The sequence below is a fragment of the Rhincodon typus genome, chromosome 2 (genome assembly GCF_021869965.1).
Source record: "Rhincodon typus isolate 14 chromosome 2, sRhiTyp1.1, whole genome shotgun sequence".
Taxonomy (NCBI): Eukaryota; Metazoa; Chordata; class Chondrichthyes; order Orectolobiformes; family Rhincodontidae; genus Rhincodon; species Rhincodon typus.
Genome location: NC_063333.1, coordinates 12,813,564 through 12,838,071, shown reverse-complemented (window position 1 = coordinate 12,838,071; position 24,508 = coordinate 12,813,564). Strand labels below are relative to the sequence as shown.

Genomic DNA, 24,508 nt, shown 5'->3' with positions numbered 1-24,508 from the left:
TTCTGGGTTGTTTTGAAAATTAAACAAAATAAGCATGAGAGGGTGAAATCAAGCTCACACAGACCCGAGGTTTTAGTTTTGCTTTCAGTCATTGAAGTTGGTGTTTTAAAGTTGAAGCTGCTAGATACATATCTCTCTCTGTTGCTAAATTCATTTATCAGTGTTCCTTCTTCTGAACCCGTAGAGATAGCAAGTGAGGGAAATCTGTTTCGTTGAATTTGCCTTTGCCAAGGGTGTGTTTATGGGATGCTACTGTATCGGAACAGTTGATGAATAGTAGTTAAATAAAATATTATTTTGTTAAGTATTTTGAATCAGTTAAAGGTATGCCCATTCTTCTTTATTGTTTGTATTTTAACGAGTGTAAGAAGTTGAAGTTCAATTATTAGAAACTCTGTGTTTGATCAAATGGTTGAGAAAAAAACAAGAACAAGTGGAGGGCAAAGTGGATATTTTTTGTTCAGAGAAGTTAGCTGAATGACAACAGAAAGATGAAAACTAAAGCAGTTGTATCAAAAGGCATGCACCGAAGAAGAATCTGAGCATATCCCAGAATGTTACTATCTTAAAAATGAAGTCCTGATGAGGAAATGGGGACCATCACATTTCAGATGGATGAAAAATGGGCAGAAATTCATCAAGTCATATTACCAGTTGGGTTATAGAACGGAGGAGTTGCAGGTAGCACATGAGTTATCAGTAAGACGTCATTTGGGAGTAAGGAAAACTCAAGCCAAAACACAAAAACATTTTTATTGGCCTGGGCTGAATAAAAATGTAGTTGAATTTTGCCAGACATTTCACATGTTTCAGGTAACAGGAAAATCTCAGGCTGTAGTAAAACCAGTCCAGTTAATACCCCTTTTGGTATTTGAGAAAACTTTTACAAGGATCTTAATTGATTGCGTAGGACCCCTCCTTAAAACAATAAGTGGGAATCAATATTTGTTGACCATAATTTACCAAGAGATTTACCAGGATGTTGCCTGGACTGGAGGGCAGGTCTCATGAGGAAAGGTTGAGGGAGCTAGGGCTTTTTTCATTGGAGCGAAGAAGGATGAGAGGTGTACAAGATGATGAGGCATAGATAGAGTGGATAGTCAGAGACTTTTTCCCAGGGCGGAAATGACTATTACAAGGGAGCATAATTTTAAGGTGATTGGAGGAAGGTATAGGGGGAATGTCAGAAGTAAGTTCTTTACACAGAGAGTGGTGACCGTGTGGAATGCGCTGCCGGCAGTGGTAGTGGAGTCAGATACTTTAGAGACTTTTAAGCGACTCTTGGATAGGCACATGGGGGATAGTATAATGTAGGGTATGCAGGGTATTTTGATCTTAGTAGGATAATAGGATGGCTCAACATCATGGGTCGAAGAGCCTGTACTGTGCTGTACTGTTCTCTGTTCTATAATGGCTGTGTCCACTAGATTTCCAGAGGCCATTCCATTACACAGTATCACAGCTAAAAGGATTGTAGAAGAGTTACTCAATTTTTTTTACTAGATACAGACTACCACAGAAATACAACTGGATCAAAGATCAAATTTTACATCAAAGTTATTCAAGGAAGTTATGGATAGCATAGAAATAAAATAATTTAAATCCACTGTGTATCATCCAGAATCACAGAGTGCACTAGAATGGTGGTGTCAAACTTTAAAGACCATGTTGACAGTCTATAATCAAGACTATCCAGATATAAAGGAATTCCAATTACTATTTGCTATTAGGATGCACCCTAATGAATCAACTAAATTCCGTCCACATGAATTAGTTTTTTGGGCATGAGGTGACAGGACCACTGAAATTAAGTAAAGAAAAAATAGTGTGCCAGAGTTCAGAGACCACATATTTGGGCTATTTGTTAAATTTTGTGAAGGATTAAATAGAGCAGGTGAGTTGGCTAGACGGTATTTAAAAGTAGCACAGAAGGTGATAAAACAAGAAGCAAGCAAGAAATCAAAAATTTGTAATTTTGCTAGAGGAGATAAAGTGTAAATGTTACTTCCAATGGTAGGTGAACCTTTGAAGGCAAGCTTTAGTGGGCCTTACCAACTTAAAATAGAATTGAATCAGGTGAATTATTTGGTAAGAACTGCAGGTGGAAGGAAAATTCACAGTATATGTCTTATAAATATGCTCAAACGGTATTTTGATAGGGAAGGAAAGCAAAAGCAGAATGCGTTACTGGTTACAACACAGAGTGAAGAACCAAGTTCAGAGGATTCTGAATCAGACATCCCTGAAATTAATTTGGACAATGAGGAAGTTCTCAAAAATTGGAATACATTTTTGGGTTACTTTCCAGGGGAAAATCAAAATGACCTGAAACAGTTATTACATGAAGACATATGTGGGAATAAGCTGGGAAGTACTAAACTGATTACGCATGATTTAGACATAGGAAATGCTGTTCCAATTAGGCAATATCCTTATAGGCTTAACACTCTAAAATTGGCACAGGTTCAAAAAGAGATTGAAAGCATGCTCAGAGACATTATAAACAAAGTAAGTTATAATGCAGTGAATGGAGCTTACCCATGGTAATGGTGCCCAGATTCTATCTGACTATTATGGAAGGGCTTCACTTGAACTCAGCTACGACCAGGGTCCTTGTGAATTGAATAATTAGGGCTGTAGAGAAGGCTTTCAACTAATTAGATGGGTGAAGGTTGGTAGAGGTGAAATGTAGACTTCCAAAGCAAAATGTTATGGCAGCCAGGCAACAAGTTTGATATTGATACCCAGAATGGGACAGGAAAGGGCAGTGTACAAACATAGAAAAAGCAGCAAAGAAGGTCAAAAGAGGATAAAATGATAAAAAGGCAAAATTAATGGCTCAATTTAAATGTGTGTAGTATTCAGAATTAAATAAATTAATTAACGGCACCAATACAGGTTAATGGGCATGATCAGATAACCATTACAGAAACAATGGTTACAATGAGATCAAAGCTGGGAACTAACTATTCAGGGGTTTGTAACCTTTGAAATGACAGGCAGGACAGAAAGAATAGTGGGGTAACTTTGTTAGTTTGAGATGGAGTATGTTGCAACAGCAAGAAATAATCTAGGATGGATGATGTAGAACCCATATGAGTGGATGTAAGAACTAACAAGGGGAGGATAACACTAGCAGTAGTCTATAAATCCCTCATATAGCTGTTCTATAGGACAGAGAATAAATCAGGAGATAATGAAGGCACATTAAAATACAGGTGACTCTAAGCTTCATGGAGAAAAGTTGAATTTTCAAAGGTAGCCACAAGGAAGAATCCATAAATTGTATTCAGGGCAGTGTCCTAGAAAAATATGTTGTGGACTCAACTAGTCATAGAGTTATACAGCATAGGAACAGGCCCTTCAGCCTACCAGACCTATGCTGGCCAATAAACACCAACTACTGTTATCTCATTTACCTGCACTTGGTCCATAGCCTACTGTGCCCAGATATTTTAAGTGCTCATCCAGTTGTTCAAACTAATTTGGATCTAGTAATGTGTAATGAAGCAGGTTTAATAAATGATGTGAGAGTAAACAATGCCTTTGGGAACAGTGACCGGAACACAGCAGAATCTAGCATTCAGTTTGAAAGGGAGGAATTGGGTCAGAATCAACTGTGCTGAACTTAAATAGGAATAATTACATAGGGATGAGGGCAGGGTTGGCTGGAGTGGACTGAGAAAGAGAATCAAGGGAAGAGGTGGGAAAGTGGAGTTGAGAATGATCAGATCAACCACGATTTCACTGAATGGTGGATTGGCTTGAGGGGCTGAATGGCCTACTTCTGCTCCAATATCTTACGATTTTTAAGAGGTTAAATGGCCTACTCCAGCTCATCTTCCTTATATTCTTAAATAACTTGCATTTATATTGCCCCAACACACCACAATATGTTTTATCACTAAAGACCTCCTTTCACAATGTCACTACTTCTGGTGATGGAAATGAGGAGCCCCACCACAGAGAGGCGATGTTGGAATTGAAAGTTCAGCCTATACCTGGTGCTGGTGGACACAATGGAGCAGTCAGATTTGCAACGACCATAGCGGACAATAGGAGCAGATCACCAATCACCCACGAACCACTCAGTTATTGAGCATGGGAAGGGCAGAAGGGAACAAAAATCGCTTCACAACAAAAGGACAGTTTCACTCATATATTTCCAACCTTCGGGCAGTGCCTATGCATCAAGCTCTTCAGAATGTCTCGATGCTAAGCCAAGTGCTATCTGAATGTGAAAGTTTCTTCAGGAGAAAACATTTGGTCTCGCTTAGATTTGAAGCGCTCACTGTTGCTGCACCTCAGGTTGCGTCCAAATCTGTCAAGGATGTTGTTTGAAAAGGTCGGTAAACCTACACTCACACTTAGCCATATTATCCTCTTATAGACTGGGTCGAATGGTTGGCAATTGCAAAATTTAGGACCAAGCCTTCAGTGCCCTCTCCCAATATTTCCTGCCTTGGGGGGATTTTTCCCTCTGTGAAGCACCTTCTGAGTGGTTTGAAAGAGTGCTCCACAATGTGTATTTGATGAACCAATCTCTAAGGTACAAGCTCCACTGGCACGGACATTGTCATGACTAGCACATGGGTTACACTTCCTTTCTCGCATTCAAGCAGCTGTCAAAGCTGTCCCGAATCACAGCAACCCCCAGCTATCACCAGCAGGTTAATGGCACTAAGTACAAAGGCTCTAATCCTCCAAAATCCTTGCCCTCGAGGGAACCTTTTGTTGGAGCTGCCTGCTGTAGCCACAAATGTCCAGGGTCAGCAGAATCCTTTCCAAATGGTTCTGTGAGCAAAGCAAAACCTTTTCAGCCCAGCTTTGCAGTTCCATTGACAAGGAGGCCTTGCAAGAGGTGGAACACTCCCGGCCTCAGAGTTATATATAGGGCTGTCCAATTATCCCCGGGTGTCAAAGACGTTCTGGCATACAGCTCAGTGGGACAGAATCCGGCAGTAACATGTCACAGTATTCAGGCAAGGTGAGCGACCTATTCAATTTTGCCTTCGTATTTTTTGTGCTTTTTATTAAACTTTTTATTTGAATCTCTGTCAAAACCCATTCTAGAGACTTCAGCACAAGTTCTAAGTTGGCTGTCCCAGCGCAGTACCAAGGGACTGCTGCGCTGCCTTTTAGATTCAACCAAGTGCCCCATCAAATCTCTCAGTGAAATAATTCCACAAGAGGCCTGTATCCCAACACCAAGTCACCCTTTATTTGCATGTGCATGGTATTTGACACTGGTCCAGCTTCCTCGGAGCCAACTCTCAGAGTGAGCAGAACCTCTGACACTCCTGTTTATATCTGTCAGCCAGGGCTCCCTGATTGGAGCAGGTTAACAGCCCCAATCGGGAGACTCATATTCTCTGAAGTCCATCTGGCTGACCTCGTTACAATCACAACATCCCTCCCCCTCTAAGTACAGGGACATAGGCCTGTTCTTTCTCTTGTAGCCTCTCCTGGGTCGTTTACACACCGGGTCTGGTTCGTCCGACTCAGCCTCCGGTATGTGACATCCACCGTGTCCATCTCAAACTCTGAGGTTTCTTTGATGCTGGATGGAGGCGGAGAGCCCACAGGTTCCGACAGCCTTGCCAGCTGTTCTGAGGGCCCGGGTACATTTTGCTACTGTCCTGTTTGTAAGTTTGCAGCTTTCATGTGGTCCACATGCCTGTTCAGGACCTGTATTCACAGGCCCTGACCTTGCGTCGACAATACCTCTTACATGACCCATGTAGGGCCCATTTTTTCAGACCATGGTTTCGGGACAAACTGTGTCCCCTGAAGTAAATTGTCTCTTTTGCTTAGAGGAGTCTGTGTCCATCATCTTGCATTCCTGAAGCTGTTTCACCCTTCCGACTCCACCATACCCCCACCCCAAGGTCCAGGAAGATCAGATTTAACCTGGTGTTGAGTATTCTCCCCGTTAGCAACTGTGCTGGAGCTATCCCTGCAGTTGTGTGAAGGGTGGTCCTATAATTGAGCAGGAACTGGGATGGTTTAGTATAGTGAAACTGTAGGCTCTTTCTTTAAATCTGCCTTCAAAGTTTGGACTGTTCTTTCTGCCAGATGTTGGGATGATGGGGGGTATGGAGCTGAGCTTATATGCCAAAAGCCATTTGAGTTTAGGAAATACTCAAACTCCCTGCTGGTAAATAAAGGCCCGTTATCTGTGACCAACACCTCCCGGAGGCTGTGTATTGCAAAAAATGCTCGCAACTTTCCTACTGTTGTTCCTGTATTTGACAAATGAACTCTATGTACATCCAACCATTCTGAATGGATGTCCACAATGACCAAAGACATTGAGCCCATGAATGAACTGGCATATTCAATGTGTAACTGAGTCCGGGGTTTACCTAGATATTTCCATGCATGTTGGGGAGTTGCTGCCAGTCCATTTGACACTTTGGGTAATGGCCCCACCAAAGCAGCTATACCTGCATTCAGTCCTGGCCACCAGACATAACTTCATGCCAACATCTTCATTTTGGAAACCCCTGGATGACCCTGGTGGAGTTCAGCCAGTACCTGGCAGTGTCCTTTGCTCAGGACAATCACTCTTGCTCCCCACAGTAAAATGTTTTCCTCTATGGTGTTCTGGACTCAGTGGGTCCCGAAAGGTTTCAATTCTGGTTGTGAGGGCCCTTTTGGTTCCCCCATCACCACCAGCTGTTTCAGTTTCGACAGGACAGGATCTTTTTGTGTCCACAGTTGGATATTGTCAGCGGTGATTGGATGGGTGTCCAGAAAGTTTAAAACCAAAACAAACTCTTCATGTGGTGGCACCACTAGTGGTGTATCTGCCAGTAGGAGGCAGTTCAAGTCATCCGCATTTGCTACTTGGCCTTCTGAATAGTGTTCCAATTTGTGATTGTACATATTTAGAATGACCTGAAGTCATGGGTAGCACGGCTTGTCCTCTTTGAGTAGACCCAACAGGGATTTGTGGTCTGTTACTATTACAAATTTACAACTGTAAAGGTATTGTTGGGAACTTCCTCACAGCAAAGATGACTGCCAAACCTTCATTCTCCATCTGGGCGTATTTGCACTCTGCATCAGCCAAAGTCCAGGAAGCATATGCTATTGGTCATTCCACTCCACTGGGCTATCTGTGAGCTAACACGAACCGATACTGTACAGGGAGGCATCACATGTCAGCACCAGATCTCTCTTAGGATCATGATGTGCTAACACCTTTGACAATGATTGCTGATTCTTCACCTCCTTAAAGGCTATGTCCTAAACTGGCCCTTTTCCACAGCTGATGCATTTTCAACTGTAGATGTAAGGGTGCCAGGATGGAAGCCAGGTTTTGTACGAACTTTCTGTAATAATTCACCAATCCAAGGAAAGATCTAAGCTCCAGTACAGACGTGGGAGTTGGACACTTTTGATCACCCTCACTTTATCTTCCAATGGGTGTAACCGGTCTTATTGACTCTGTAGCCCAAATAGGTCACTTAGGGTGTCTGGAACACACATTTTTCCCTTCTAAGGTGTACGCACACCTTGGAGAAATGTCTAAAGACTAGGTCCAAGTTCTCAAAGTGCTCTTTATTAGTCTTACGTGTTGTTAGCATGTCATCCAGATAAATGACAGCTTGGGGTAGACCTTGTAAAATGTTTTTCATCGTCCACTGAAAAATTGCACAGGCTGATGATACCCCAAATGGCAGTCTCATAAAAATTGGTACAAACGTATTAGTTGTAGCATACTTCTAGGACTCTTCATCTAACCTCAACTGCAAGTACACATGGCTCACGGCTAGCTTCATGAAGGACAGACCCCTCACCTGCCATCTTTCCATATAATATCCTCTATGCAAAGGATTAGGTATTTATCCAGCTGGGAGAAGCAATTTACGGCTTGTTTAAAATCCCCACAAAGGTGAACTGATCCGTTGGGCTTCACAATCGGTACAACTGATGCTACCCATTCCACCAACAGGACTGGTTTGATGATTTCCTCACTTTCCAGCCTCCCTGATTTCTGCCTTTACTTTTGCGTAAGGCAAATGGCACTGGTGGGCCTTTCAGATTCATGGGATTGCTTCCCGGTCAACATGGAAGGTGGCCTTGGCTCCTTTCTTAGTTCTGGACCTTCTTGAAAAATTTCCAGGTATTTAATTAGGACTTCACTCAGGCAGCCATTTTCCAATTGAAAAATGTTGAGCCAGTTGATTGGTGGCACCACGGCTCAGTGGTCAGCATTGTTGCCTCACAGCGCCAGGGACCCGGGTTCAATTCCACCCTCAGACAACTGTCTGTGTGGAGTTTGCACGTTCTCCCCATATCTGTGTGGGTTTCCTCCGGTTTCCTCCCACAGTCCAAAGATGTGCAGGCTAAGTGAATTCGCCATGCTAAATTGCCTGTAGTGTTCAGGGATGTGTAGATTAGGTGGGTCATAGGGGGAATGCTCTGAGGGTCTGAGGTGTAGACTTGTTGGGCCAAAGGGCCTGTTTCCACACTGTAGGGATTCTATGATTCTTTCTCAACCAATTCGGCCCTATCAGGATTGGGCCTGAGCCATCAGTTGTAACTGAACTGACTGCTTCTCATATGAGACTGGAACCAAAGTTGTACCCTTGATCTATAAAGGTTCCCTGGTAACGGTTCTTAGTCTAACTGAGGTCTTGCACAAACTTTGGTGTTGGAGTCCAGAACGAATCTTGTTAAAGACTGGTTCTGCGATCATTGATACAGCTGTGCTGGTTTCAACCTCCATTAGAACCAGGTGACCATTTAACCAGATGTTTATTTTGATTGGTTCTGACCTGAATGTTGCTAAGCAATTTAACTATTCCAAACCAGATGTAGGTGGGGTTTCCAGGGTGTGCACTCTCCTGGACACTGGCCTATCAGTTCTCTTACTCAGGCCTAGTGGAATTATTTTGCTAACTTGAGCCTGCATACCAGCAGCAACTACAGTGGCCTGCTGGCCCGGATCCTGAAGAAAATGTTTGAATGAGGCTTGGCTGTGTTTTGGGGTTTTTGCTGTGGGCTGACCTAGAGTCCCTGAATTCAGGATATGTCCTGAGTGAGGCCATACAATTGCTTTCACCCAAGTGGTGTTCCCCAAGCTCAGTCGGCCTGGCGAGGGGTGTCCACTTCCATCGAAATACCCTGCAACTCATTTGCTCCACTTGCCACATTTTGCAATGATAAAGCTAGTTGTACTACTTGTTTAGTGTCTGGTTGGGCTTCAGCTAGTAGCTGCTTTTGCATGGTTACATCATTAATCCCACATGCCAAATGGTGCCTCATTAAGGGTGAAACCAAAGTCTACATGCCCCTGCCAGTCATCTTAATCTAGTCAAAAATTCTGATACAATTCCCCTGGTTCTTGAATTGCCGAGTAAAAACACTAGTGACTCAGAATTAGAGGAAGCTTGATATTGTAATATTCCTTAACTAAACCCATCAACTCTTGAAAGGTTTTTGGATCTGGTGCCTCAGGGAAGGCTAGGATCCTAATAAACGAAAAGGCTGCGAGTCTACAGCCTGTCAGGAGAATTACTCATTGCTTTTCACCTGTTCCAATGTTATTTGCCTAGAAAAAAATGACATTCTTCCCACATACCAGGCCCAATCTTTGATGGCAGGATTGAACAAGTGAAGCTTTCCAAACAATGGCATGATGCCAGAAATGCTTGCCCTAATTCGAAAACCACTGTTGCGAGTGAACTTCTTCAGGAACACATTTTCTTCTCTCGTCGTCACTGAAATAACTCCACAGAGGCCAGTGTCCTGTCACCAAGTCACCCTTTATTTACACATGTATAGTACTTGATACTGGTCCGGCTTCCTTGGAGCCAGCTCTCAGAGTGAATAGAGCCTCTGACATTCCTTTTTATATTTGTCAGCCAGAGCTCCCTGATTGGACCAGATTAACATCCCCAATCAGGGAACTCATACTCTATGAGGTCCACCTGGGTGACCTTGTTACTCAGGTGGATGTTAAAAGATCCAAAAGCACTACTTTGAAGAAAAGCTGGAGAGTTTTCCTTTGTGTTCTGGCTAATATTCAATCTGCATCACCAAACCCATGTCCGATTACCTGGCTATTGACATATTGAGGTTTACTGGGACTCAGTGCAAAATTGGCTGCCCCTTTCCTACATCTCAACGACAATTACATTTCAAAAGTGTGTGAAGTGCGATAGCTCGTTCTAAAGTCATGAAACGCAGTATGTAAATACAAGGTATATATTTTCTTCACTTAACAGCAAAGCTGATAAAAGCAAATTTCACTCATGTCGAGATTTGTTCATTTGATTTACATCCTGGGCAAAGATTGAGGCTGCCTCAGCACAGAACAGGCTGAAGAGAAAGGGGACGGGAAGAGAAGAATAATCTTGTTTTATTGTGTTTAGATCAACATCAGCTTGGGGTTTTAATTTCCGCACGATGCTATTCTTCCTTCATTATCTTCCTCATCTGTTGCTGAGCGGAAAGAGTGAGCTATTTCGTTAAGTACCTCTACTGTTCCTCTTCATCATCTCTCAGCTCAATGCTTGTGCCTACTCTGTTCCCACATGTTTCAGATCTGCTCATTGGTTAGTTATAGTAAGAAGGTCAATTTGTAACATTTGAGGCAAGTCAATTTTATTGAACAGAGCAATTGTCTGTAATTACAGAGTAAACCCTGGTCAGAGGGCTCTTTCTCTTATTAGGAAACTTAATTTGTGCTCAATATTAAAGTTGAACTAATATCCAAATCTTAACTTGTGAGTCTCAATGATTCCTCTCAGGTTCTTGTAGCTGGTCTAAAACTTATTGTTTTTTTGTCTGTTTACATTCCATTCCATTTCCTGTCCCCTTATCCCCACTAGCAGAGATTATGATGAGGTTGCGGAGATGAAACCTAGCTGAGAGAGATCACCTTCCCCATCTCCCCTCTCACCCAACTCCCCCCCCACACACAAACACTCACACATACACACACACACACCCAAACACAAATATTCACACACCCCAACACAGACACACACCCAAACACACATATACACACACAGACACACCTCCACGCAGGCACACACCAAACACACACACCCAAACACACACACACACACACACACACACACACACACACACACACACTTACACATACACCACTTGAACAGGAACAGGTGACTTAACTGAAACATTTAAAATCCTGAGGGGTCTTGGGAAAGTAACTGCGGTGAGAATGTTTCCTTTTGTGGGAGTGCCTTGAATGATGAATCAGCTCAAAAATCAGGAGTTGTCCCTTTAAAACAGAGGTTAGGGAACAAACTTTCTCTCAGAGGGATGTGAATGTTTGGAGCTCTCTTCCTGAAAAGAGGGTGGAGGTGCAGTCCTGAATAATTTTATGGCAGAGGTAGGTAGATGATTTGTTAAGCGAGGGATTGGAAAGTTAATACGAGGTGGGCGGAAGTGTGGAATTGAGGTTCCAATCAAATTAGCTATAATTTTCATGAATGGCTGAGCAGGCTGAAGGGGCTGAATGGCCTGATTTGTATGTTTGCATGTTTAGCAAAATTCTCAATGAAGTTTCAGTCTCGCTTGCATTAGCTCAATAGATGCCAGCTTGCTTCAGATCGTCCTATTATTTGGAAGTTGGCTGAGCGACTGGAACATGCATTGAGGTATTTATGCTGTTTTCTCCATCAGATCATCTTCTACGAGGGGAAATGTTTTACAGGCAGAAAGCTGGAGGTGTGCGGAGACTGCGACAACTTCCAGGACAGGGGATTTCTGAACAGAGTGAACTCCATCCGAGTAGAGAGCAGTGCTTGGATCTGCTATGACCACCCGGATTTTAAAGGGCACCAGTACATCCTCGAGCGTGGAGAGTATCCTGACTTTTACCGCTGGAATGCTCACAATGACCACATGGCCTCCTGCAGGCCCGTAAAAATGGTACGTTAGAAAACACCAATCACATTGGCACAGCAGTGGGTACTCATGCTGTTTACACAATGTGGAAGAGTGGCCTCAGCACAAACCTTTAGGCAATAAGTGTTGGCATAGCCAGCGATGCCCACAATTCTCTGAATTCTTACATCAGCGGTGGGCAAATTATTGGACAGGGCTCTGAGAGATAGGATTTATGATCACTTGGAAAGGCACAGTTTGATTCGTGATAGTCAGCATAGATTTGTGAGGGGTAGATCATGCCTCATAAACCTTACTGAATTCTTTGAAGAGGTGACCAAACACGTGGATGAAGGTAGAGCAGTGGATGTGGTATACATGGATTTAAGTAGGGCGTTTGATAAGGTTCCTCATGGTAGGCTCATGCAGAAGGTAAGGAGGCATGTGATAGGGAGAAATGTGGCAGATTGGATTCAGAATTGGCTGACCCTTAGAAGACAAAGGAAAATATTCAACATGGTGCTCAGTTACGAGTGGTGTACCACAAGAATCTGTCCTGGGTCCTCTTCTATTTATGATTTTTGTAAATGATTTGGACAAAGGAGTGGAAGGGTGGATTAGCAAGCTCGCGGACGATACGAAGGTGGGTCACATTGTGGACAGTGGAGAGGGCTGTTCTAGGTTACAAAGGGACATTGATAGGATGCAGAGCTGGGCTGAGAAATGGCAGATGGAGTTTAACCCTGAAAAGTGTGAGGTGATTCATTTTGGAAGGACAAACTTGAGGCAGAATACAGGGTTAATGGAAAGATTCTTGGCAGTGTGGAGGATCAAAGGGATCTTGGGGTTCATGTTCACAGTTCCCTGAGAGCTGCCACCCAGGTGGATAGAGTTGTTCAGAAGGCGTATGGTGTGTTAGCTTTCATTAATAGAGGATTGAGTTCAAGAGCCGAGAAGTTGTGCTCCAGCTATACAAAAGCCCAGTTCGGCCACATCTGGAGTATTGTGTCCAGTTTTGGTCCCCTCATTAGAGGAAAGATGTGGAAGTGTTAGAAAAGGTGCAGAGGAGATTTACCAGGATGTTGCCTGGAATTGGGGGAAGGTCTTACGAGGAAAGGTTGAGAGCTAGGGCTTTTCTCTTTAGAACGACGAAGGATGAGAGGTGACTTGATAGAGGTGTACAAAATGATCAGAGGTATAGATAGAGTAGACAGCCAGAGACTTTTTCCTGGGGTGGAGGTAGCTATTATGAGGGGGCACAGTTTTAAAGTGAGTGGAGGTAGATATAGGGGAGACGTCAAAGGTAGGTTCTTTACTCAGAGAGTGGTAGGGGCATGGAATGCATTGCCGGAGAGGGTAGTGGAGTTGGCCTCATTAGGGGCATTTAAGCAGCTATTAGATAGGCATATGGATGATAGTATAAGGGTGGAGGCTAGATTGACCTTAGGATTAGGGTAAAAGTTCAGCACAACATCGTGGGCTGAAGGGCCTGTACTGTGCTGCAATGCTCTATGTTCTATTAAAATTCTCATTGATGAGAATGCTCTGTGCCGCTCAAATAACTGATTTTGATTCAAGATTCAGGTGTCACCGGCTGGCACAGAGTGGAGGGCTGGGGGAGGAAGGGGCTTATAATGTCAATCCCTGGATGCCTTGAACAATGCAGTGGTGAGCTTTCCTCCTGAAAGGCTACCATCCAGGGCAGCACGGTGGCTCACTGGCTCAGTGGTTAGCGCTGCTGCCTCACAGCGCCAGGAACCCAGGTTCAATTCCACCCTTGGGCAACTGTCTGTGTGGAGTTTGCACATTCTCCCCGTGTCTGCGTAGGTTTCCTCTGGGTGCTCTGGTTTCCTCCACAAAGATGTGCAGGTTAGGTGGATTGGCCATGCTAAATTGCCCATAGTGTACAGGGATGTGCAGGCCAGGTGGATTAGCCATGGGAAACGCAAGGCGACAGGGATAGACTAGAGGCATGGGTCTGGGTGGGCTGCTTCTTGGAGGGTTGGTATGCACTTCATGGGCTGAATGGCCTGTTCCCATGCTTTAGGGATTCAATGAATTCAATAATCATGTGGCAAACACACAACACTGTTACACACAAGGTGCTTCAGGATTTTGCCAAGCACATCACCTATAAAATGCTGAGGGGGGGCTTGACTGAATAGACAGTAGGAGGATGCTATCTCTCATGGGAGAGTCAAAAAGTATGGGAACAGTTTAAAAATCATGGGTCTCCTATTTAACATGGCAATGTGGACAAATTTCTGTCAGCATCGTTAGTCTGTGGCACTCTTTGATTTGATTTATTATTATTGTCACATGTACCGAGTTACAGTGCAAGGTATTGTGTGCTAACCAGACAAATCATACCTTATATAAGTACACCAGGATAATAGAACAGAATGTAGAATATAGTGTCACAACTACAGAGAAAGATCAACTCTAATATATGAGAGGTCTGTTTATAAGTCAGCGGGGAAGAAGCTGTTCTTGAATCTGTTGGTTTGTGTCTTCAAACTTTTATATCTTCTCATAGAAATCATAGAATTCCTACAGGGTGGAAACAGGCCATTCGGCCCAACACGTCCACAGTGCCCCTCCGAAGAGCATCCCACCCAGACCCATTCCCCTACCCCAGCATTCCCCATGTCTAACCCAACTAACCTACACAACCCTGAATTCTACGGGCAACTTAGCATGGCCAATCCACCTACCCTGCGCATCTTTGGACTGTGGGAGGAAACCGGAGCACCTGGAGGAAACCCACGCAGACATGGGGAGAAGGTGCAAACTCCACACAGACAGTCACCTGAGGGTGGAATCAAACCCCGGTCCCTGGTGCTGTGAGGCAGCAAAGCTAACCACTGAGCCACCGTGCGGCCCGATGGAGGAGGGTGGAAGACAGTATACCTGGGATAGGAGGGGTCTTTGATTATGTTGACTGCTTTCCTGAGGCAGCAGGAAGTGTAGACGGAGCCAACAGAATGAAAGATGGTTTTGGTGATGGACTGGGCTGCATTCACAAGTCTCTGTAATTTCTTGCAGTCTTGGGCAGAGTGGTTGCCATATCACACTGTGATGCATTGTTTTTCCCTGAGAACAGTAGAGGATGTGTATTTGAATATATTCGAGGCAGAGTTAGGCAGGTTGTTGATCAAGAGGGGAGTTAAGGTTTATGGAAGACAGGCAGAGAAGTGGATTGAGGCCACAGTCAGATTAACCCCGATTTTATCAAATGCAAATTCAAGCTTCAAGGGCCTACTCTTTCTCCTATTTCTTTTGGCGATATTCCTGCCATGCTGTCTCACCAAGTTTACATATTTTATCCCTTATCACTGTGAGATTTTTAAAATCATTTATGGGATATTGTCATCACTGGCAAGGCCAGCATTTGTTTCCCATCCTTGTCCATTTCAGTGGGCAGTTAGGAGATAACCACATTGCTGTTAAAGGTAGGGTAAAGATAGGTAAAGATTTCTTACCCCCTAGAGGGCATTAGGGAACCAGATCAATTGTTAATAGTTGTCCTGGTCACCATTACTTGGACTAGCTTTCAAATTCCAGATTTTATTAACTAGTTGCCATGGTGGGGTTTGGACTTGGTACTGAGGGCACTGGCTCTGGGTCTCCGGATTACTAACCAAAACCACCATGCCACCATCTCCCCTGAGAAGTGAGAGTATTTGGAATATTCCATAGAACCATAGAAATGATACAGCACGGAAGGAGGCCATTTGCCCCATCTTCTCCATGCTGACCCCAAAACACCCAGATACCCTTTCTAATCCCATCTTCCTGCACAAAGCCCATAGCCCTGAAGCTTACAGTGTTTAAGGTGTGGTTTCAGGTACTTTTTAAAAGTGTTTAGAGTCTCTACCTCCACCATCAACTCAGGCAGTGAATTCCAGCCACCCAGCACCCTCTGCAGAAAAAACGTTTTCTTCATTAATCCTCTAATCCTTCCGCCAATTAGCTTGAAATCTATGACCCCTGGCTTTGAACTCTCTGCCAAAGGAAACAGGTTCCTCCTGTTTATCTTTACCCCTCGCAATTTAAATACCTCAACCAAGTCGCCCCTGAGCCTTCTCTGTCCTGGATTTTGTTATTCGCTGGAGCCATTCACTGCTCTCTGATCACCAGGATAGTTATAGATTGTGTTTCAGTTTTTCCCTCTGTCTCCTCAAATAATGAGTTGCCATGGGTAACAAAATGGCGGTGTGGCTGACCTGTCATGCCAAAAGGCCAGTTCCTGTTTTCATCCCTGTGCTGTTTGAGCACGGGCACGGGGAAATATTCCAGGATGGATGGGCACCAATGGATGACCCTTGCTCACCCTTTATGCCTGACTTGTTGTTTCAGCATGGAGAGCATTACAGAATAGAACTGTTTGAAAACTGCGACTTCAACGGCCAGTGTATGGAGTTCTGTGAGGATTGTCCCTTCCTGCAGGGTAGAGGCTGGAGCAAAACCTGCGTCAACTCCATCCGGGTTTATGGCGATGGAGCGTGAGTATCACTTCCTCTGTCGGCTTGAAGCTCTTGTCTGACACAGCTTTGATTGTTTCATAAGTTTCCTTGGATGACCACTTGCCAGCAGGGTCTAGCATAGGCCCAGAAGGGGCTTTTCTCCTCTTGCATTTGGTCCAATGGGACTCTGGGGTGACTCTCTACAAAGCCGCAGGATAACATCCAAAAGCCGTGCTTTTGCAACATTAATCATGTCCTTAGCCAGGATTAGTGTCAGGGTCACTATCTGGCCACTGCCCCATTAATCTTAAAGCGGGTGTGGGAATAGTGATTTCTGGAGGTTCTGAAATACCAATCTCTGGAGGTGGTGAAACATTTCAAGTAACAGCATGTGGAATTTGCATAGACAGTAGCCTATAAAAAACATAGATGGATATTGTTGAAGAGACGGAAGCAGGACAGCTACTCCATAGAGTCACGTAACAAAGCTGGAGACCATTAGCCCCGTTGAGTCTATACCAGCTCTCTGAAAGAGCTGCCCAATTAGTCCCACTCTCTCAGCCCAACAATCTTAAATAAATCTCCCGTTCCCTCCTGAAAGTTATTATTGAATTTTCTATTGGGCTTTCAAGCACCGGATGTCTTTGTATTGTCTTCAATCTGTGCCACCTGGTTACACGTCTTCTTGCAAGTCGAAACTATTTCCCCCAACTAACCTAGTTAAAAACACGTACTATTTAGACATTTGTATTAAATCACCCTTTAAACTTCTCCACTCCAAGGCACACAGTCCATAGTTCTCTCCCCACTTCACACAACTAAACTCATTGGTACCAAACCTCCTCACAATCTTCAAGACCTTAACTAAAGTCTGGTGGCCAGAATATGACAACTCTTGATGAGATCTATCCTCTGATTTATAAGGGGTGGCTATAAATTCATTCTCTTTGTATTCCAGGCTTCGCTTTTTAAAGTCAAAAATTCCACATGCTTTTATTTGAAATGTTTCTCCACCTCCAGAGATTGGTATTTCAGAACCTCCAGAAATCACCATTCCCACACCCGCTTTAAGATTAATGGGGCAGTGGCCAGATAGTGACCCTGACACTAATCCTGGAGAATGACATGATTGAAACACTCCGAGAGGAGGATTAATGTTGCAAAAGCACAGCTTTCGGATGCTATCCTGCTGCTCCGTAGGGAGTCACCCCTTTCTGAGCCCATGCCAGACCCTGCTGGCAAGTGGTCAATGGCCCAAATCACCTTCCTCGGTGCCATAATCATTCTGGCTTTAGGTTTCTTATCAGATACATGGACCTGCCCCCAGACCCCACTGACCAGATCCTGAGTCCTCAGCAGGTTTACACACAAATGGCATAAATAGGTTGGGTAGAATGCGCAAGACTAGCCCTAGAAACATCCCTAAATTTGCCCCAGGGCATAACAAAAGTGGGCAAAAGAAATGTTTGTCTAGCAACGAATAATATCTCCCCCAACACCCTCAATAATAAAACTGTAGAAACCCATTTAACACAGCAGAGTCCGGGGACTACAGGAACTTAACAACTGGAGGATGCCATTCAGCCCATCTATTTTGCTCACGGCTGATCTGTTCTCCATCTGCGTTTACCCCTACCTTTGCCTCCTACCTCTCTGTATGCTTTCCGACTGCTTTTTAATTTCACTTTTTGAAATGGTACAAGTCAAGTCATAGCTTGAAATAGTCAGTTGTCATTTAGTTGCTCACTCAAACAAAAATCTCTTTGTAACATAAAACCCCAGTTACATATCAATTACTGTCCGTTACTGGGAACACAGGAACAGGAATAGACCACACAGTTCCTCAAGCCTGGTCCCCAGACAGTTAGGTCATGGCTGATTTGTTCCTTCAGTGGACACCCAATGGCCTCGCTTCCACATCCCTGAATACATTTACCCGACAAAAATTTCTCAATCCCTGTTTTAATATTTTCAATTGCCCTCCCCAAGCACCACTTCCCCACAATCCTTCACCCTCCACCACAAACCTCGACAGCTATTTTGGGAAATAGCTAGAAGATTTTCACATCACTTTGTGCAAACATGAGAAGTGGGAGCAGGAGCAGGCCATTCAGCCCCTCAACTGTGCTCTGCCATTCAATACGATCCTGGCTGATCTCATCTCAGTCTTCACTTTCATGCCTATTCCTCCTAACCTTTTAAACTGTTACTAATTCAAAATCTGTCTATCTCCTCTTTAAATATATTCAGTGTCCTCATGACCACCAAACACTGGGGTAGTGAATTCCACAGACTCAAGACCTTTTAAGTGACTTCTCCTTATCTCTGTTTTAAACCTGCCACTCTTTAGCCTAAAACTACAACCTCTCATTCTAGACTGCCCCACAAGGGGACACATCCTTTCCATGTCTGCTTTGTCAATCCCTTTTAGCATCTTAAATACCTCAAAGGAAATGACGAAGTGCTCGCTGACCTCAGCCCTGAGCTGCTTAATGATGGCAGTGTCCTCTTCCCCTTGGCTCCCTACAGGAGCTAATAGCTTCTGCCCATCTATCCGAAAAATTCCTTTCATCGTCTCAAATTCCTCAAGCAGATCCCCCCCTGAATTTCCTCTACTCAAGAGGCTTGGAGCAGTTTCAGTTTTTGGAGCCAAAGCTGAAGTTGCTGGAAAAGCTCAGCAGGTCTGGCAGCATCCGTGAAGGAAAAAACAGAGTTAACGTTTCAGGTCCGGTGACCCTTCCTCAGAACTGTTTTTGGAGCATTTGACTCAGCCACCTCACTAATACGGGACTAACAGGAGTTAAAAAAAAAATCCTTTCCCTCTGACCTGTCTGCAAAATTCAATCCTCGCAGTTTGGTTGCAACTATTTAATTGTTTAACGTTTCTCCCGTTCAATCTTTAGCTGGGTTTTATACGATGAGCCCAATTACCGTGGTCGAATGTACATTGTGGAAAGAGGAAATTACCACTCACACACAGAGTGGCAGGCACAAAATGGAAACATCCAGTCCTTGCGAAGGGTGGTCAACTACTTCTAGTGAGCCTCAGACTGCTGCCATCCATCGAGATCAAACTGAGACTGCTGTTAACATTGGAAACTGCAAACTAAATAAAACTGTTCAAAAATATCCTTCACAGACAAGCATGTTCTCGACGATTTTGATGGCTTGTTTCACTCTACATATCTGGGGAGGTGAATAAACTCGATACCTGCCTCAATAAAAACCTGAGCTTAACTAGAGACGTCAAGAGTCACAGAGACATAGAGGTTTACAGCGTGGAAACAGGCCCTTCAGCCAACTTGTCCATAATGTCCAGTTTTCACAATTAAACTGGTCCCGTTTGCCTGCATTTGGTCCTTATCCCTCCTTACCTATCCCATTCATGTACCTGTCTAAATCCTTCTTAAATGACAAAATTGTACTCACCTCCACCACTATCTCTGGCAGCCCATTCCAGACACTCACCACCCTCTGTGTGAAAGAATTGCATCTGTGGACACTTCTGTATCTCTCCCCTCTCATCTTAAACCTTTGCCGTCTGGTTTTAGACTCCCCAACCATGGGGAAAAGCTGTCAGTTATCTATCTTGTCTGTGCCTCTCATGATTTTATAGACCTCCATGAAGTGACCCCTCAGACGCCTATGCTCCAGGAAAAAGTCCCCAGCCTATCCAGCCTCTCCTTATAACTCAAAACTTACAGAACAGATAGCATCCTAGTAAATCTTTAGTACACCATTTCTAGTTTAATAATATCCTCTCTATAGTACAGCATCCAGAACTGCACACAATACTCCAAACATGGCCTTACCAATGTCTTGTACAGCTGCAACAAAATGTCCCAACTTCTATACTCAATGCTCTGACCAAAGAAAGCAAGCATGCCAAAAGCCTTCTTCACCATCCTGTCTACCTGTGACTCCACTATCAAGGAGCTACGAACCTGTATTCCCAGACTACTTTGTTCTATAACGCTCCTCAGGGCCCTAGAGGAATAGTTATTTGATGGGATTATTGGTTGGGAGTCGCCATATTCTGCCAGATAGTGTGGCAGAAACAGATTCGATGCAAGCCATCAAAAGGAAATAATTGAAAGGGTAAAAAATATTGGTGGCATCTGGGTAATGATCAGGAAAATCAAACCTTACCTAAAGCTGTTGAAGACTCAATGGACTGAAAGAACCCCTTTCTAACTCCCCTCTCACTGGTTGAACTATTCAATTATTCCACAAAATATAGCCTTCAGATGGATATAGAGAGGGTCTTTGGGAATTTTTGACAAAGAATGTAAAATGAAGTAAAAATCTCCAAAGAGGAACAGAGAGATCTGGAGCTATGTGTGTGCACAAAGCATTAAAGACAGCAGACCAGGTTCAGTTAGTGGTTAAAAATGTGTACAGGATCTTAGGCTTTGTAAACAGAGGCATAGACTACATAAGGAACAAAATCAAGATACATCCATATAAGACACTGGTTCAGGCCCAAGTAGAGAAATACACCTAATTTTGGGTATCACAATTTAGGAAAGATGTAAAGGCTTTAGAGAGAATGCATGTACAAGGGCATGCAGAAGGGATTGGTTTAATTTGGCATCATGTTTGGCATAACATTGCAGGCTGAAGGGCACGTTCCTGTGCTGTGCTGTTCTTTGTTCCATATTCTATGTACAAGAATATTTTTAAAAAACATAGGAGCAGAAGGAGGCCCTTTGGCCCATCAAGTCTGCTCTGCCATTCAATAAGATTATGACTGATCTGATAATTGGCTTTCCTGCCTTTCCCCCATTAGCCTTGATTCCTTTACTGATTAAAAAATCTATCTCAGCCTTGAATATAGTCAATGACCTGCATCGACTGCCCTCTGCGGTAAAGATTTCCACAGATTTTCTACCCTCTGGGAGAAGCAATTCTTTCTCATCTCTGTCTTAAATGGTTGCCCCTTTATTCCGAGATTATGCTCTCTAGTCCTAGACTATCACAGAGGGGAAACAACCTCTCCAGATTTACCCTGTCAATCCCCCTACTATGCTTCAATAAGATTGTCTGTCATTCTGCTAAACTCCAACAAGCTCAGGCCCAATCTACTCAACCTTTCCTCATAAGGTTGGCCCTCCATACCTGGTATCAGTCTAGTGAACCTTGGGAAACTGGAGGAACATCATCTTTTACAGAATTGAGATGCGAATTGGACTGGAAACAGCTTCTCAAAGTCACTGTAATGCGTTCAAGATAAAATTAAAGAGAATTCAGAACGAAGCCATTCGCACAATGAGAAAAAGAGGAACAAACAAATCTAGCTAATTCCCCCACAATCCCCCCATCCTAACCTTAGATGTTTAAAATCATACTGATAGGATATGCCAAGGAAAACAGGAAACTATATCCAATCCAAAACCACAATACTGCAGAAAGACTTGAGAATGGTAAAAAAAAAAGAGGGATAATATCAAAGAGGAAAGCAAAGACAGCATATGAAAAAATATTGGCATGTAAAGATATTTTACAAATACATAAAGAACAGAAGAATAACCAAGCAGGAGGAGTGCTCTAGGGCTTGGCTCTTAATGAATATTTTGCACCTGTTTCCGTAAGAGAAGGGCATCAAAGCAGACAATGCAGTTAAAGAGGTGGTGTATGCGATGGGATAAAATTGGAGGGAGGAATATATTAAGGTCTGTTAGCAACCTTGAAAGTGGATACATGACCAGACCCAAGTGAATTCTATCTCAGGCTGCTAAGGGATCACAAGGAAAATGTAGTGGAGGCTCTGACTATCATTTTTCAATCCTCTCTAGCTACGGATTTGGTTTGGGGAACTGGAGGACCAGTAACTTTGTAGTTTTGTTTAAAAATGGAGAAAGGGTCTACTCAGGTAATTAGAAGCCAGTCTAATCCTGCAGGTGGAAGGAGTACTGGAAAAAATTATTTTCAGGGAGACCGCATCAATGGTCAGCATCAATTTATTAAGAGAAGGTAATGTGTTACAAAACTTATCAACTTTTTGGAAAGATAACAAGGAGGGTGGATGAGGCTAATGTGCTTGAATTAGTCTACATGGACTTTAGAAAATCTTTTGACATGGTCCCACATGGCAGTCTGATCAGTAAATTAGAAGCTCCAATGGGATCCAATGGAAAGTAGCCAAAGACTGATATCTATAATGCTGGGAACCACTGGAGGAGGCCAAGATGGATTATCATCTTGGCACTTCTGGCTTAATATCGTTATTTTCAAGTGGTTGAAAATCTAATAGCCTCCTTAACCAGTTTCAAAGAGGAACAGTGGATAGGTGTTTTTGTTTCCAGTGCGTCCTACAAGGCTCAGTCCTTTGCTATTCATTGTATATATAATGGATGTGATTGAAATATACAGGGTGATATGATCACATTAGATAGGTTATAGCAGAGATTTAGGAGATCATTACTGGAAATGGAAAATTTTAGCTGTGAGGAAATATTAGGGAGGCTGGATTTGTTTTCTTTGGAACAGAGCAGGCCAAGGGGAGAATTAATTGAGGAGTATAAAATGATGAGGAGATTAGATCCAATGAATAGGAAGGATGTAATTCCATTAACATTAATAGAGAGGTCCATCACCAGGAGACAAAGATTTAAAGTCAATGGTGGAAGGATTTAGGGAACTCGAAGAGTAATTATTTTACACAGAGGATGGTTGCAGTCTGGAACACACTGTCTTAAATTGGAGGAGATGTTGGCATAGTGTAATGTTACTGAACTGGAATCTGGAAAATTTCAGCTAATGAAGCGCTGTGGGTCATCAGCAGCAGCAGAATCTTACTCCAGCACAATTAATAACCTCAGGTCCAGCATGTCTCCCACTCAACCATTACCATCTAACCATCAGATTAGAATAGCCTTTATTGTCACGTGTACTCCATTGTAGAAGTACAGTGAAAAGCTTTTACAATGACTGCCTCTTATGGTGCCATCTTAGGAACAAGTACCTCGGCACAAATCTTGGATACAAAAGAGGAATAAAAACTACTTCACAGAGCTTAAAAAATAACTTATAAATAAGACATCATTAAAGGATTGACATTACAGTCAGGTAGAATATTTCAAATAAACATTACGTTGTAGCAGCTCAGGGCAGGGCCTCCACACATGGTCTGACTGCCTGCACCAGACCCCAGTCCAAGAGCCACCCCGCTCCATTCCAAGCCTCCAGCCTGCTCCGTACCGGCACTCAGCTGCTCCAAGGTGAGTTCCAGGACTGCCTCCCCCGCGCTGGTCTCCACCCGGGACTTGCTGCCCGCGCTCTTCTCCAAGACTTGCCAGGGGATCAACCCTGGTTCGATGGAGAGTGCAGGAGGGCATGCCAGGAGCAGCACCAGGCATACCTGAAGATGTGTTGTCAACCTAGTGAAGCCACCAAACAGGATGACTTACACACCAAGCAGCATAAGCAGCAATTGATAGACAGAGCTAAGTATTCCCACAACCAACGGATCAGATCTAAGCTCTACAGTTCTGTCATATCCAGTTGTGAATGGTGGTGGACAATTAAACAACTCACTGGGGGAGGAGCCTCCACAAATATCCCCATCCTCAATGATGGGGGTGGGGGAGGGCCAAAAACAGCAGTATTACTGAAGTAGTAGGAACTGCCGATGCTGGAGAATCTGAGATAACAAGGCGTAGAGCTGGATGAACACAACAGGCCAAGCAGCATCAAAGGAGCAGGAAGGCTGGCGTTTCGGGCCTAGACCCTTCTGAAACGTCAGCCTTCCTGCTCCTCTGATGCTGCTTGGCCTGCTATGTTCATCCAGCTCTACACCTTGTTATCTCAGTATTACTGAAGTATTTGCAACAATATTAAGCCAGAAGTGATCCACATCTTGGCCTCCTCCAGTGGCCCCCAGCATTATAGATACCAGTCTTCAGCCAATTCGATTTACTTCACATGATAACAAGGAAGTGGTTGGAGACACTGGATACTGCAAAGGCTATAGGCCCTAACAACATTCTGGCAATAGTACTGAAGACTTATGCTCCAGAAATTGCTGCTACCCTAGCCAAGCTGTTCCAGTACAGTTACAACACTGACATGAACTTACACTGTGGAAAATTGCCCAAGTACGTCCTGTACACAAAAAGCAGGACAAATCCAACACGGCCAATTACTGCCCCATCAGTCTACTCTCGATCATCAGT

General features: G+C 43.7%; 1 protein-coding gene across 1 annotated transcript; it reads left to right on the top strand.

Moving 5' to 3' along the window:
• The first annotated feature begins 4,966 nt into the window (after positions 1-4,966).
• Positions 4,967-19,373, top strand: LOC109921291 (gamma-crystallin N). Its single transcript, XM_048615823.1, has 4 exons — positions 4,967-4,987; positions 11,665-11,913; positions 16,228-16,373; positions 19,238-19,373. Exons 1-4 carry the CDS (start codon positions 4,967-4,969, stop codon positions 19,371-19,373), a joined length of 552 nt encoding a protein of 183 aa, XP_048471780.1.
• Positions 19,374-24,508: the final 5,135 nt, after the last annotated feature.